This window comes from Cariama cristata, unplaced genomic scaffold (genome assembly GCF_000690535.1).
Source record: "Cariama cristata isolate BGI_N322 unplaced genomic scaffold, ASM69053v1 scaffold13160, whole genome shotgun sequence".
Classification (NCBI taxonomy): domain Eukaryota; kingdom Metazoa; phylum Chordata; class Aves; order Cariamiformes; family Cariamidae; genus Cariama; species Cariama cristata.
The window spans coordinates 61,392-76,140 of NW_009595419.1; the positions used below are offsets into that span (position 1 = coordinate 61,392).

Below are 14,749 nucleotides of genomic sequence, written 5' to 3' on the forward strand. Positions count from 1 at the left end.
TCAAGTGTCCTGAACTAATTCATCAGTCACCACCAACAGCAGCCAGACTGCAGCAGCATGTACTGTCTTAGAAAAGAAAGGACAACATCAGCTCAGAGATTAAGGAAAGATTAAGCATATTAGTGAAAAGAAAGACCAAAAAAGGTCTCCTGGTTTTGCCACTAGGTATTAAAGCAGTTTTCTGAGAAACTGGCCATCTGGTTCAGAGAAAAACCCATCCTGCCTGTCCCTGGAAAGAGCTCACAACATGCACTATGACACCCTGGCACTAGGTATGCCACTGAGTTATCTCCTCCCCTCCAAGAACAGGATTCATTTCTGCTGTTCAAACAGGCTACTGAGTTCACCCAACAAGAACTCCCATCAGCTTGACCAAGTCTGCAAATAGCACTATCTCTTTGTTTAATCCTGCTGAGCAAATACACACAACCTCACCCACTGTTCCTCAAATGCTTCAGGGAAACCACATACTCAAATGTGCGTGCAAGGAAACAACATTGTTGAGAGTCAGTAATACTTCATATTGTTTGCTGCGCAAAAAGGATGTCTTCATAAGGGTGATTTAATCAGCAACAGCAACAAAGCAGAGAAAGGTGTGTTGCTTTATAGCAATTTATTGTGAGGAGATAACCTGTGATGGAGCAGATTAAGGGACAAAAGCCTCCCTAAAGTCTGTAACACAAGCAAACCAAGTGTTTAGTGAGGAACTAACAGGATTTCACCAGGTGAACAGGACACGGCTTCTCCTCATGCTGAAATACTTGTATTGATGTATTGCTGATACTGTGTGCAAAACTCTGACAAAACTTGATCAGGATATGGGAAACTGTGGTGTTTCCTTCCTGTCTGGAACAGATATCAAACTTAATAGAAATATGTGAGACTGGCATCTATTTTTTGAGAAAGTAACTAAGAAACTAATCACTTAGTTTGCACAAAGAAAGGGGAGGGGGAGGAGGAAAAAAAACCACTTTCCTTAAACATACTTTAACTGTGAAGAATCCTTGAGCATAGCAAAACTTCAAAATCTGCATGTGAGAACACAGTCTTCACAACCAGCTGCCTTATTAAATAGCTTTGCCAAAACCAACCAATATATCAAAGTATAGCTGAAAACATTTTTGTGTGCCACAGAAGAAGCTGAGCGGTTTGGACAGCAGCTGTAAGTCAAGTGCACCTGAAGCCAAGATGGCTCTGAAATGATGGCATAGTTCATTTCAATTTACTATGGGCCTGTTTAACAAGTTATCTTTAATGTGTAAATTACCTTTAATGTGTATTGCTCCAGAAAAGTTTTAAGAAGTTCAGTCAACCATGGATTCAACTGGGCAGTAAAGGCTTTATTTCAAAGATGCAGAGAGAATTAATAATTGCAAGGAAGTAACTTTCCCAAGTTACCTGTTATGGAGTTATCCATACAGGAGTGGAGATGGGGGGGAGAGGAAGAAACACAAAGGAAAAGCCTTTACTCCCCCCCCTCCAAGCAAGTCAGGATTTCCACAGATGAAACGCTTGTCCTGGCCTGGCACATGGTCGGAAATAGTCCCATACAAAACAGCTGAATCAGCAACTAGAATCCAGGTGACCTCTGTGACCTGGACCTGAAATTAATAGTTTTGGACCCAGCACACACCATTAAACATAATTTATTTCCTCTATTGAGAACTGTGGTTAATATTTATCACTGACACATCGTTCATGTATTTCAAGGTCCCTTCTCAAAACTTGCAGCTGGTATGACAAAAGCACCCAGAACTTCTCCATGCTGTATATTCACTAAGAAGCCATTAAGCACACTTGTGAATTGACAGTGCAGTTCTCCAGAGGTGCTGTAAACATACCATTGCATACACTACTTAATTGCCGCACCAGTCCTTCTGAATATTTCACAGTCCTTACAGCCACTAACATAACATGCAACCCATAGTCTGGAAAACATTTGCTAAAACAATACTGCTAGGACTCCGCTGAACTGTAATAACCTCAAGGTGAGATATCAAATTGTCTCAGCTGAACCTCAAAAGTTCAAGGATGAAAGAAAAAACCTCCAGAATAACCCTACAAGATTTTTTTAAATGAAAGAACAGAAAAAAATATTTATCATCTTCAGAATTAATTTTTCATTTTAACTTGCTCATTTTGAAGTTCTGTTTGTGAACAGAGGAAAGACAACAGTGCTACTGTCAGAAACTGAGAAGTGGGACTTCACTTCAAACAGGGACAGGCAAAACATTTTCTGAGCTAACTGGCTGCTCAAGTTGGGATTTTCTTGAAACTTTATAATAAATTACAAAACCCACTAACATTTCTGTTCAGCATCCCGTTCTGCTGTTCTACAGCCTTGCACTTGGCTTTGTTTGAAAGTTAAGTACGCCTTCAGGTCAAGGAAAATATTAATCTCCCAGAACAATCATTAAAAAGGAAAGCTTATTCCTCACAAAGGAGACTTTCCTGCTATGAACTCTCAGAGGAAAACTGCTCTTTACCCTGGTCCTGGAGAGGATTGCTTTACAGATCATCTGTACAAAAAACCCAGACTGAACAAACCATTTACAGAAATACAAGTTTCCTAAAAGTCTACGTTTCTGTGACATGAAATTGCTATGTTAAATCATTTTGGTTTTTGTGATCATCACAACGTTTCATTTACAGACAGATTATTAATATTGCTATGTATATGTTTATGAAATTACTACATCTGCAAATGTTTGATTTTCTTAAAGAAGATTAAGCTGGAAAATGTTTTTATTAAATTCATACAATCACACTTCTAAATGCAGATTAAAGCAGATGCTGGGTGCCACTGAATAAATTCCTAGAAATAGTATTTTCTCAGTTAAATGATTAAATCATACCAACTTCCCCATTTACAATTATAAGGCCCAGTTCTGGCTTTTCAGCCCTCATCATTATTATTTAACTAATAATGTGACAATCTTTCCATAATGTGACCTCATCCACAGAGATACTTTCTTCAAATCTTAACTTAGACCCATACAATATGCAGACTGTGATAGCAAATCTGTTATTTACCCTATTATTTTTCACAGATGCCTCAGAAAAATTCTAAAAGTCTCATGCTTTCCCAACACTCATCTCAACTCACACAGAGAAAGACACACTCAAAATATATGCCGTGCTCTGGTTCACGTTCCTCTCCCAGATATCAGATACATGAGGTATCAGAAGTTCACATGCAAATTACTCACCTTCTGATACATCTAACAGCATTTTAAGGAAAGAATTCACTAACGCTTTCTCCAGGAAGCGGAAGCCAGCAAAAACAGCAATTCAGAATTCAAAACCAAGACACAAACATACTTCCAAAGCCTCCAAAGCTGCTAACACCGCACAAGACACTCAGCAGTACCTCTGTGATCCTGCGTTTTCTTTCTCGATAAGGTCATTAACTACATTTGAATAAACAAAGATCAAGCAAAGCATTAAACGTATTGCACCTCCCACACATTAAAACTAAAGCTGCTTTACAGAATTATAACCTAGTTTCAATACTACAATGAGGGAAGGAGGTGCAGAAAGAAAATAATATTCTGAAGTGAAAATGGAGGTCAACACCCTGTTTGCATGTTTCACACACCAAAATAAAAACTTTTAAATTTTCAGCACAAACTTATTTTCAAATCACGGGACAGAAGACAAAAAAGTTCTCTGACAGCTCTAAGTCAGGGCTCGGCAGTCCCTGTTTTGCAAGGGGAAAGAAGGAAAAAACCTTCTAAGACTGGAAGACTTTTCATATATAGCCCTAAATGAACTGCCCAGGCCCCAACCTGCAAAAAGAGTATACAAATGAAAAGTCTCAGTGTAGCCTACCATGGAGCAAATTTTAATGCCAGTTTTTTGTGAAAAATTTTTTAGTGAAAAATTTTCTCTAATAATAAATCTGATAATGGAGCAATAACATGCTTACCTCTCAATACTGCTGCCTACCATCAAAGCAGAGGAAAGCAGTTTACTCTGAAGATGGCAAAATGTTTGCTACTTAGAATGAAGACTTGAAAACCAACAGCTTTATTTTGCAAAACAAGCCAGATAAAGAGTTGGTCACTTTTGCAAAGTGCATGGAGATTTTCAAGCAAAAGGTAGCACCTATAACTCAAAGACACTAATGGTAGCAATACCTTCAAATAAACTAGGGAACAACTGAAATACTAGTTTCAGAACAATCCTTTTTTAGTACTTTAGAAACACAGCTACCATACGGTTCTATAAGGCAAGACGTGTCAGAGAGAAAACAAAATGGTATGTGCATAGGAAGGAATGTGAACTGACTCTGAGTTTTCAGCTATTAACTAAGAGTTTTAGCAATGTGAAGAATGGAAGTTAATACAAACACCCTTGTAACGCACTAACAAACTTCTCTGCTCTAACACTGGTAACTGCTAATTTAACTAGAGAAAACAATTACAGCAGTGCAATGATGAGCCAAAAATCATTCAATGTTTGCCTGTTTAGCAGTATACAGATAGAGACGTGGGGGAGGTCTGTAATTTTGAGGAGGATTAGTATGTTAAAATGTACTGATGTTTGATGTGAACACTGCAAATATCAGATTGAGTGACTTTTCTTCACAAAATGCAGCATATAAATGTCTTGAAAGGGAGTTTCCACTGCCTTTGTGGTTTAGTTACCAAAAAGGTATTCGTGACTAATTTTCTATAAAGCAGAAGGTAAATAGGAAGTTGCTGCAAAGTAGAAGGTCGAACAAGAACATTAGCACATGACTCTTAATTTGCCAATTAAAGTATGATTGCATGACTTAATGATCTGTTTGGTATTTAGGCTTCATGCACTACTATCTGCAATCCCTAACAAAGGCAACAAAAAGAATTGCAAGAACATCGTATCTATTTTTAAATTATTTCGGTCAATAACTAAGTACAATTGAGTTAGTACTTAACAGCACACAAGGATATTACCTTCCTACTAACAGATAATAGCAAGTTATGGAAGGTTTTCACTTATGCCATCTCTACTGTTCTTCATGTCTGTGTGGAGAGGAGGAAATATGCTTCAGCCTCATCAAATAAGCAACTGAGAATACTGAAGTTGGTTTTGTACAGTTTTGGTTGAGAAATTTTTACCTTTCCTGGACAAATGGATTTCTGTATGTCTCATTAAATAGACAAGATAATATCACTGCCTCATGAAAACGGCCTTGCTCAGGAAAGCTATGATGAAGACCAAGAGGAAGGTTTTCTAATATAATAGCTCACAACAGTTTGAATGCAAACCATAATATTACTGGTGCGTAAACAGAGAGCTTTTGATCTTCAGAGAAATGTTCTTACTTACAGGCTCTTCGGAGTCACACAACTTTTTGAAATTTTGCTTTAAAGAGTTAACCAAAAGGAGACCAAAATAATGAGCATACAGGCTGGGGTTTTGCCATTGCAAAGATAAAATGCCAACTCTGAAATGTCACCTACTACATATCACATTCTATCTTCAGTAGCTTTTCTAGTAATTGCTACACAGATTGCACATATGGTACAAAAATGTCTGGTACCTTCACAATTAACTTATTCTGTGAGAGCAAAACTATGTTCCCTGGATATCTGTGGGGGAAAAAAAAACTACCAATGCTTTAAAACTTACTGCTTCCTCTTTCCACTTATTATTTACAAACACATAGTATTAAACCACGTAAGACTGATAGGCTAATATGGCAGTCCAGTTCAATTCCCAAGAAATAATAGTTTCATGACCTCCAGTATGGGAAAGTTTTAACCACTAGCTAAGCAAGTTGTGATGTTTACATAATTTCCTTTAGGAAAGGATTCCACAGATACACAAATCCTTGCCAAAATATTTGGTTTTATTAGTGTACTTAAAGCTTCCCCCCTCATAATTAACTATCTTCCCTTACCTCCTAGTTTCTTTTCCAAACAGTGTGCGTAGATTTCTGACATATACAGGTTGTTTACTTTTTAAACCAATATGGCAGAACATTGACTAGATTTGCATTTTAACACTTAACCATCCACTCATTGCTACAATCAGGTTCAGTGATTACTCAATATGACATCCGAATCCTAGGAAACTCAGACCCAGTTCTCCAATCCACAAAAACAGTTTCCTACATAAGCTAGAACAAGAGATTTAATTTCTTTGCATCTCGAAAGGAACTGATAGTATCTTTTCTATCACATCAAAACATGAAGACAGACATATTAAAGACCCAAAATTGGCTAAACGCAACAGCAATACACGGCACAAAGGCATTTAGAAATGAACAAATGCGGCCGCACCTGCACATAACAGAAAACCCTACAAAACAAATTAATAAAATCAGAAAATTTTACTCAGTATACCAGGTGATTTTTTTTTTGTGAGCTACATCCTGTGTTCTACAAAAGGAATGTGAAAAAAAGCTTTATTTCTACATAAAATGACTGCAAATAAACAGTTGACATTACCTGCATCTTCCAAAAAATACTGCACAGCCATCAGCACCTTCCCCTGAGGTTGTAGGTCAAGCTACGGAAAGAAAGATACCAACAGTGAAGTATGTGGTTGACTGAAACTCTCAGGAATTTAAACAGCAATTTCTAGGGAATCAAAGTATAATATTCAATAACTATTTGATTACAACCTTCTTCCATATCTCACAGCTGCAGCTGAATCAGGGGCTTTTACTCTATTGCTTTTTACTCTATTGCAAAGCCAATAGCTGAATTGCTTTGATGTCTACCCAAAAGTTCAGCGCAGTCAAAGTTCACATTGTTTTTGCATGTTCCTTTCCCATTTCTGCAAAGAATTTTGTTGGCTTCTGTTTTACTATTAGCAAACTCAATTTGCACAGGAATGCAGTTTTAAAAGAAAAAGTCTATACAATCCTTTATACGTTTATTGAGAGTACAAACCATAGAGATATCAAATACTGTGGACTGTAATCAGAAAAACAGTGGTATAATCAAAATTTATTTTACCTTCCCCCTTAAACCATTACACGTGGTTTCTGTGGCAAATTCTACAGACGAGTAAAAACAATTTTTTTTTTTAAGCCAATAGCTGAGGTCAGTTCCTGTGCTCAGAAAGTAGCTGCTAATTCTTAAACTGCTGCTTTAATAAAAAGTAAGAAGCTATTAAGCATGAAAGAGTCTCAGTATTCACTTCAGCACAGAGCAAAGTACCCCTGGGTTAACAGTAAATACAACTTGGGAGGAAAAAAAACCCAAACAAACCCACAATTACATTAGATACACCTATGAACATATTCCCACAAATCCCATTATCCTACTGGGATAATGACTAAGTTTTCATCTTTAAGGCAACGTCTGACACTCAAAACATTTGCCCAACAAAGCTTACAGAAGGCAAAGACCTCAATTATGGCTACTACTGATGGGCTGTCTCTCCACACACAAAAATAACCTTCCAGGCTATGGTAAGTGAACTAATGTCTCTTTGCTGGGCATGACGGTCTGTCCAAGTCATGACTGAGGTTGTACAGAGGGAGTTTAATGCTGATGATGTCCATGTGGTACCTGTTTAACAGATAATAAGCAGAGGATTTCAGACCACTGAATTGGCTAAAACTGATCCCTAAAACCAAAACTGACCACTATTAGTTTTAGCTACTCTTCTGAGTAATTGCTCTTGTCTCAGAATTCAAGTTAAAGTGTGGAAAAAAAAAAAGTGTATGATTTCAGAATGTAACAGGTGAATACAAACTAGTGAGATCCTACTGACCTAGCAAAAATCTGTTAGCCCCTTCAATATCAAGCACTCCTTTAAGCAAGGTTTTTTCCAAGATCTGCTTGGTGAGATAGCTAGCTTTGCACATACTCAGAGCAAAATCCTACCATTTACAGCAAAAATAGATTTTTTTAAAAAAATATTCCCATACTAAGCTAAGCAACAACTGGATAGTCCCTCCTATTCATATCCAGCATTCAGGAAAAGCATTAATATAACCAGAAAAGAGTTCATGTATCCATCCCCTCTACCAAGGAAGAACCAGCATTGACAATTGTGTTGAGGAACGAGATGCTCATCAAATCGGACATAACCAGGCACTATCTGTTACTGCCTGCTCATCCTGCTTTAGCCCACCCAATGAAAAGGTCTTCTCCTGTAGGATTCATGTTCTGGCCAAGTTCAGCAACACTCCAGTCTAGAAGGCTTTGAATGCAAGACTATGTGTGAGATTTTAAGGAGATCTGCTCACATGTAGAAAATATTTCCTTAGCACTAACTGTACTCCAGATACAGAGATGGGCAGTTCCTGTATGAGTAAATACATGTAGTTACTGGACAAGCTGTCTGGAGTACAGCTTTACATGCAACTGGATGATAGGCAAGACTATTTATAGCATCGATCCATCTAGCTAGACAGCTCTCACCCAAATTATAGGATATCTTGACACTCTTCTCTGAATCTTATTTCTGCATTTGGAGAAATGTTGAATATGCAGGACACTAGACTTGCTTCAAGATTTTATAGAGTTCTCTGAGACAATAATGCCTCACGACATTCTCCCAACCCTTTTTGTTGGACCAAGATCTCAGCAACTTCAGTTGGGTCTGAAAGTTGAAAGCTAGAGAATAGGATTTTATAAAGATGACATCATTAAACCCTTAATTCATTAAACATTCTTAGAACACATCAACTAAATGAATGAAACATGTTTGGTATTTCAGATTTCTGAGCTCGGGGTTTTGATCCTCCCTGCCTCTGTCACTTTCTCCTCTCTCTAGATGTACAAAATAAAAAATATTTTATATTTTTAATTTTCTGTTTATTTGAGGTTTACACTGCTAATTGAAATTCATTCACATACAATTACTTAAAAGTTGTTGTTTGGGTTTACATAGTTTGACAACTAACAATAACTACTGGCATTTAGGCTAAATGTATATTTCTGGACTTAAAACTACATTAAAGCTTAACTTTACCTCCTCTGTTACATTTCTGAGATCGATTCTCAGAACAGTCCTCAGTATGATATAGGAGCAAATACCACTCTTCAAGATACTATACCCCTTGACTTCATGTACGAACAATTGTTTGGGAACAGGGGCAAGAAAAGGATAACAAAAATGGGGATTAAAGGATCCTGATTATAGCAGCATCAAGCCAACTAAAAGTTAATGTACAAATAATAAATAAAATTAGAATTCTAAGTGGAAATGCCTCCGAACAAGCTTCACTTTTCTTCTTCTCTGGATGAATTACAATGATCAGATCCAATTTAAACATCTGCTATTTGCTATAAAAACTGCTAGGCTGTATAAAATAGGCACTCAATGTGATATATGCCATTATTTCAAACACTAATGCCACTGATTTTATTGTCAATTTCTTGAACTTTGATTGTACATTACCTGCTTAAAAAATGCTGCTAAAATAATTGTCTTACAAGCCCTGCCACCCATGCTAAAGGGACTGAACACTCATAGTTTAAAAGGCATAACGCATCTGTTCAGCTTGAAAGAAAAATAACCAGGTCAGCAAGTTTAAGGAATCAATCTTCTTCCTTACCCAGAATTCTGCTTTGCCATTGCCTTTCTTGCACCGCTCTGCCAGGACTGACACACCTACAGTCACTTCAGATAATGGCTCCTCTGCTGCTTTCATGAGGACAATCTGAATCACCCGTCCTTCGTAAATGTGGGCATCAAAAGTGGACTTCCATTCTGGATACATGGTAGGTTTCTTCTGAACTAGAGTTTTTCCTCTTTCTGATAGCCACAAAAAAAAAAAAAAAGACAGAAACTGTAAAATCGAATAATGTAGATCTAGTACTTAACAAAATAAAACAAAAGAGAGAATCCTTATACTGAAACCAAAAGCAGACGTACTACTTCTTGTATTGTGGTTAGGACAAAGTTAAATATTCAGTTCAAACATTCATGACTTGCAAGACAAAGCTCACCCTGACAAACGAGGCGTGCAAAGGCAGTGAAGGTGTTAACATGCATCTAGAGAGACCAGGAGGGATAAATCCCATTCTGGAATTCAGAAGCTGGTTTACAGTCAGTCACAACTTGACAGGGAATATTTGCATGGCTCCTTTCTGGTATAAATCTCCACTATCCATCATAGTGAATACCTACTACTACAAGATAAATTGAGATTTGTCTTACACTGACGCAGTTTAAATTGAAACCAGTGGCTGAGAGATAAAAGGCTCTACATTTCATTAATTTACTTCCAAGTTATCCCAACATTTCACTTCTATTCATAAGTCACTCTCCTTGGCATTGTACTCTGTCTCTGCCATAATTGCTACTTTTGAAAGGCTATTACAAGGCCTTATCTGTCCTCTCTAGCACATGCAGACCTTGTGTAGTTAAAGAATAGGAAAAGGCTGAAAAGACCTAAAAAATATCTTTTTTTTTTTTTTGCTAACATTTACCCAGGCTCCCATAAGAGCATCTCCACAGACTCTTTCCTTAGGAGTTTTACCGTGCTTCACTATTCTTATTAGATGGATTTTTTTCCTTTTTCCCAAGAAAGGTTGGACCAGATGATCCCTGAGGCCCCTTCCAACCTGGTATTCTATGATTTTAATACACAGTTTCATTCTCTCTTGCTACCAGTTAAGCTAATTTCTTCCTGTCCTTACCCCAGGCACAGGAAATAGCTGGTGATTTCAGAGTCTATAACAAGCTTTAGCTTATTTCTAGATCTGGGTCTCTTAGTAGTCCCATCAACACATCCAAAATGATACTGCCTCCTAAGCAACCACATCCAGCTCTTCATTGTGACTGTGGCAGGCAGTGCCACATCCACTGTGATTTGCTGCCGAGCCAATTATTCCCCATTTGTGCTCAGGTAACTGAATATAATTTTCCAGATTCTGCACAATTTCTGCTATTTATCAAGATCATTTGCTGCAATAAAAGTGCTTTCTAAATGCCTCTCCATCTCTGAATGATCCATTTTTCCCCTAAGTGTGTAATCTGTTCTTATGGTATTAAGGCAGTAGCAAAACAGATTAAATAGTTGGACCCTTCCCCAGGAAGCTGCAGTGGTCTGCCTCCTAAAATTGACAATAAAATTTACATTCACTTTGACAAAGGAAGAATTAGATACTTATTATTTAAAAATCTTCCTGGAAACTCAAGGCAAAGTTTGTGCTCATTCATTACTAACTTGCTCGATGCACTCCACTCAGTTATGCTGAGCTATCCAAACCGGAGTAGCGAATAGTGTCCTTGTACTTCTTCAGCAGGGAATGCCTGCCAACAACAGCATTGCAAATTACAACTTTGACAAGCAGACCTAAGCCTGCTTGCCAAAGGGCATTCTGAAATGCTCAGAAACAGCCACCTGAGGACCTCCTCCATTTCAAAGCAAACTTGAGCATTCATCCTCTACTTAGTCAAAAGCTTTTATCTTGAATTTGGGGAACTCTGCAGACAGAAAAACTCAAATTCTCAGCAGTGCAAACCTACTTCCAGAGCCCCGTACTTGATATACTTAACTATGGAAAAATTTGGAAATATTATGGTGAAAATATATAGGGAAAACTCAAACAAAACAGAATTTAGAGATTATTAGGATGGACAATAAAGGCAAGGTGGGATTAAAAGCAGGTTGTCCACACAGCAAAGCTTTTACACTAGCCTACTTTTTGGATTACTAAACCCAGACCTCTTCATCAAAAAGGCATGTTTCAGGAGGCATCCTTAGGAATATGAGAAATTGCACCTATTTGCAGAAACTTTGACAATAAATCAGGGTTTGCAGAAGCAGCAGCAGTTTATAGAAGAGTTGGTAATACTCTTTGTAGGACTCTTAGAGGGGGAGAGAACTATTTTGGTCTGTTCACAGGACTCACCATGTTCCTGTGTCCCAATTAATATCTGCTTTCATCAGTGACTAAATACATTTTTACTCTATCTAAAACTTAAAGAAGCAATCTGAATTACTGGCAACAACTTCCAGCCTGGCCATGCTGCTTTTGTAATTAAAATTATACTAATCAATATTTGTCCTGGATCACACTGCCTGCCTGCAAGTGAAGACTTAAGTGTCAGCAAAGAACAGCCTTCAAGAACAACACTGTTCTTATCCCTCCTGTATTCCTTCATTTCTCTGCTAACACTACTGGCTTCAAAACATTTTGCATGTTTGCAAATTGGCTTAATGCCTAATCATTAGTCAAATAATTTTCTTCTTCCTATACAGTAAGCTTTTCCTTGATCATATTTCATCATGCAAATCCAACAAAAAGTTATTCCAGATCTTGTCAAACTGATAATGGGAGCATTAGTTTCTTATCCTGATTACCCCAATTAGTCACTGCTCCAAGGTTCACTGCACTCTCCTCCCCCATTTTTTAGTACTTCAAAGACACAGGCAAGCAAAGAGGAGAAATGTTGGGACAATTCTGCTTTTCAAAAGCAGACCACTGGAAAAAAAAAAAAAGTGGACTTATTTAGACCACTTCCACCTCTCCACACATTCTGGCAGCTGCAACGCTTTGAACACCATGTCTTCAGAGGTTCTCCCAACAGACTAGGAAACTGCTTCTGTGGAGCTCAACACATTTGCTTGACAACAGCATTTTCTGAAAGGGTCACCATGCCTTGTGTTTAGTCTAAAAGTCTAAATGTAGCTTTTACCTCAGTGATAACGGGAAAGCCCAATCATGCTGTGAGGAAGAAGAAAATTCACCCTTTCCTGCATTCTTTGATGTTTTGTAAAGCCCTAGAGCCATAAATGCAGGATTAGACAGCTGCGGTCTAACCCAGTACAGCAATTGCCTCTCATCCTGTTTGGCTACAGTGGTGTATTCTAGCTAAATATCACAAAATGTTATAAAACCTTTAGACCAGTTTCTGTAAAGAAGAGGTCTTTGAAGGCTCAGGGCATGCTGAACAGGGAGGTACTAACAAGACCTTGGGTGCAAATCATTCTAAGCAAATAATTCTGCCAAAATCCCCCAGTTACTACAACAACAAACTGCACTTCTCATTATTACCTATCCTCCAAGTCAATAAAGGTAAGTTACTGAGGATGGTTCTCTCAAACCCACTGCAGTTCAGATCCATCTACATGGCACTCCACTACACCACTCTCTCCCCTGCAGAGTTTCTGCAAGCACCGTCTGTCACTTGCTGAACTGGAGAGAACAATGCTTTATTTAACATTTGCAAACCTCTGTCATGCAAAATTCACAACTCACCTTAACCCACGCAAAAGTGACATTTCATCTGCTTCACCACATATTTTGTGAATAGTTGTGTGTTGGTGGTGAAGTAAGAAATTAGAAAGCTTAGACTTCACCCTACCAAGTGCTGAGCACTCTGGCTGCAGGACAAGAAAGCACTAACAAAGAAGTCTTGGTTTAAGGTGGGGGTAGAGACAACAGTAATTGTTATTTCTTCCATTCTGAAAGAAAAGCTTGGCATGACAGGAACAGCAGGACTCACTACCATTCACAGACTAAGAAGAAGGATTGCAATATCTCTCAAACTTATTCATATTCAGAAAAGCATCACCATTTGTAACCTCACCCGTAGTCAATGCTTCCTTCATCTTGATAGCACAGAAAGGCTGTAGTTGTTCCCCTTGATTCTGCACAGGTCCCAGCTCAAATGAGTTGAAAGATATCCGTAAGAAGGGAGCCATTGCTCACAATGATACACAACCTAAGTGGAAAGAAGTAAACAAAAATCATAGAATAAAAGACTTGGTCTGAGGCTTGTAAGAAAGTGATACACATTTCTCAGCAGCCATCATAGCTGACAGAACTCACCTTCTAAAGTTTAAGTCTTGAATGTGGCTTTGAGACCATGTGTCTGAAGTAAAACTGGCACGTACCAAACAAAAATAAGTAACATGTACTAGACTGATTTTAAGACACCCTTTTAACCATACCCTGTTAAAAGTACGTAGCAGTTATGCCTTTGACTTAGATCTTGCTCAATTTTTAAACAGAGACCCTATTCATTAACACACAAGTATATAAGCATTCTTACCAAATCAGTGGTTCATAAATTAATAGACAGATTGTTTGGTTTGTGGTTTTTTTTTTAAATATTTTTTTCCTCACAGCTGGAATGAAGGGTGAGTTGGGGAAAAAAAGAGAGGAACAGTGTTATCTGTTCCACTAGTTCCTTTTCCAGTATTTCTCACAATGCAAGGAGGGAGAACTAGAAGCAAAATTAATCATCTAAATCTCACATTATTTTGTTGCTCTTTAGGTAGATATTAATTTCTTTTTTCATTGCTACACAGCCTCAAAAATTTCCAGACAGAATTCTAGGCACCTCAATAGGCAAACAAATAATAAAAGGAAGACCTTTGGTTAATTTTATTTTTAATGATTAATCTGTGAAACTACTGAACCTACATACAGTTTCTGGACACTGTAGCAAAAACCACTACCAGATGTACAGTAACATATCCTTAAGCATGATCAAGTAATTGCACTGCACGTGAGCACTTGATCAACATTAACAACCTGAGTAATTGGTCCATACACTGAGTTCACACTTACTTTCTCACTTAGATAAATGCACAGTTACAGAAATTTCTGAAACCTAGAGATTTCACTGGATAAACGTGCATTTTATTTTTTCATACTTCATGTGGAAAATAATGTACATTCCAAATACCACCACCAAACTTCAACAAGTATAGTACCACACGACTTCTACTCAAGCATTGCTTTCAGGTGGCAGTGCACTAATCCTAGGAAGCATCACAGAGCTAGCGATTCAAACTGTGAGCCTCCACATCTGCACATACCAGGCAAAGGGAAGAGAGAGA

At 37.9% G+C, this 14,749-nt stretch overlaps 1 protein-coding gene across 2 annotated transcripts in view; it reads right to left on the bottom strand.

Moving 5' to 3' along the window:
* Positions 1-13,625, bottom strand: part of PRKCD (protein kinase C, delta) — a 30,565-nt gene extending 16,940 nt beyond the window's left edge. For both annotated transcript variants that reach the window (XM_009702122.1, XM_009702115.1), the window contains exons 1-3: positions 13,492-13,625; positions 9,506-9,705; positions 6,438-6,498 (exon numbers count right to left, since the gene is read on the bottom strand). In XM_009702122.1, the coding sequence (XP_009700424.1) occupies positions 6,438-6,498; positions 9,506-9,705; positions 13,492-13,606 (376 nt within the window). In that variant the 5' untranslated portion in view covers positions 13,607-13,625. The remainder of the gene's footprint in view (positions 1-6,437; positions 6,499-9,505; positions 9,706-13,491) is intronic.
* Between the last annotated feature and the right edge of the window lie 1,124 nt (positions 13,626-14,749).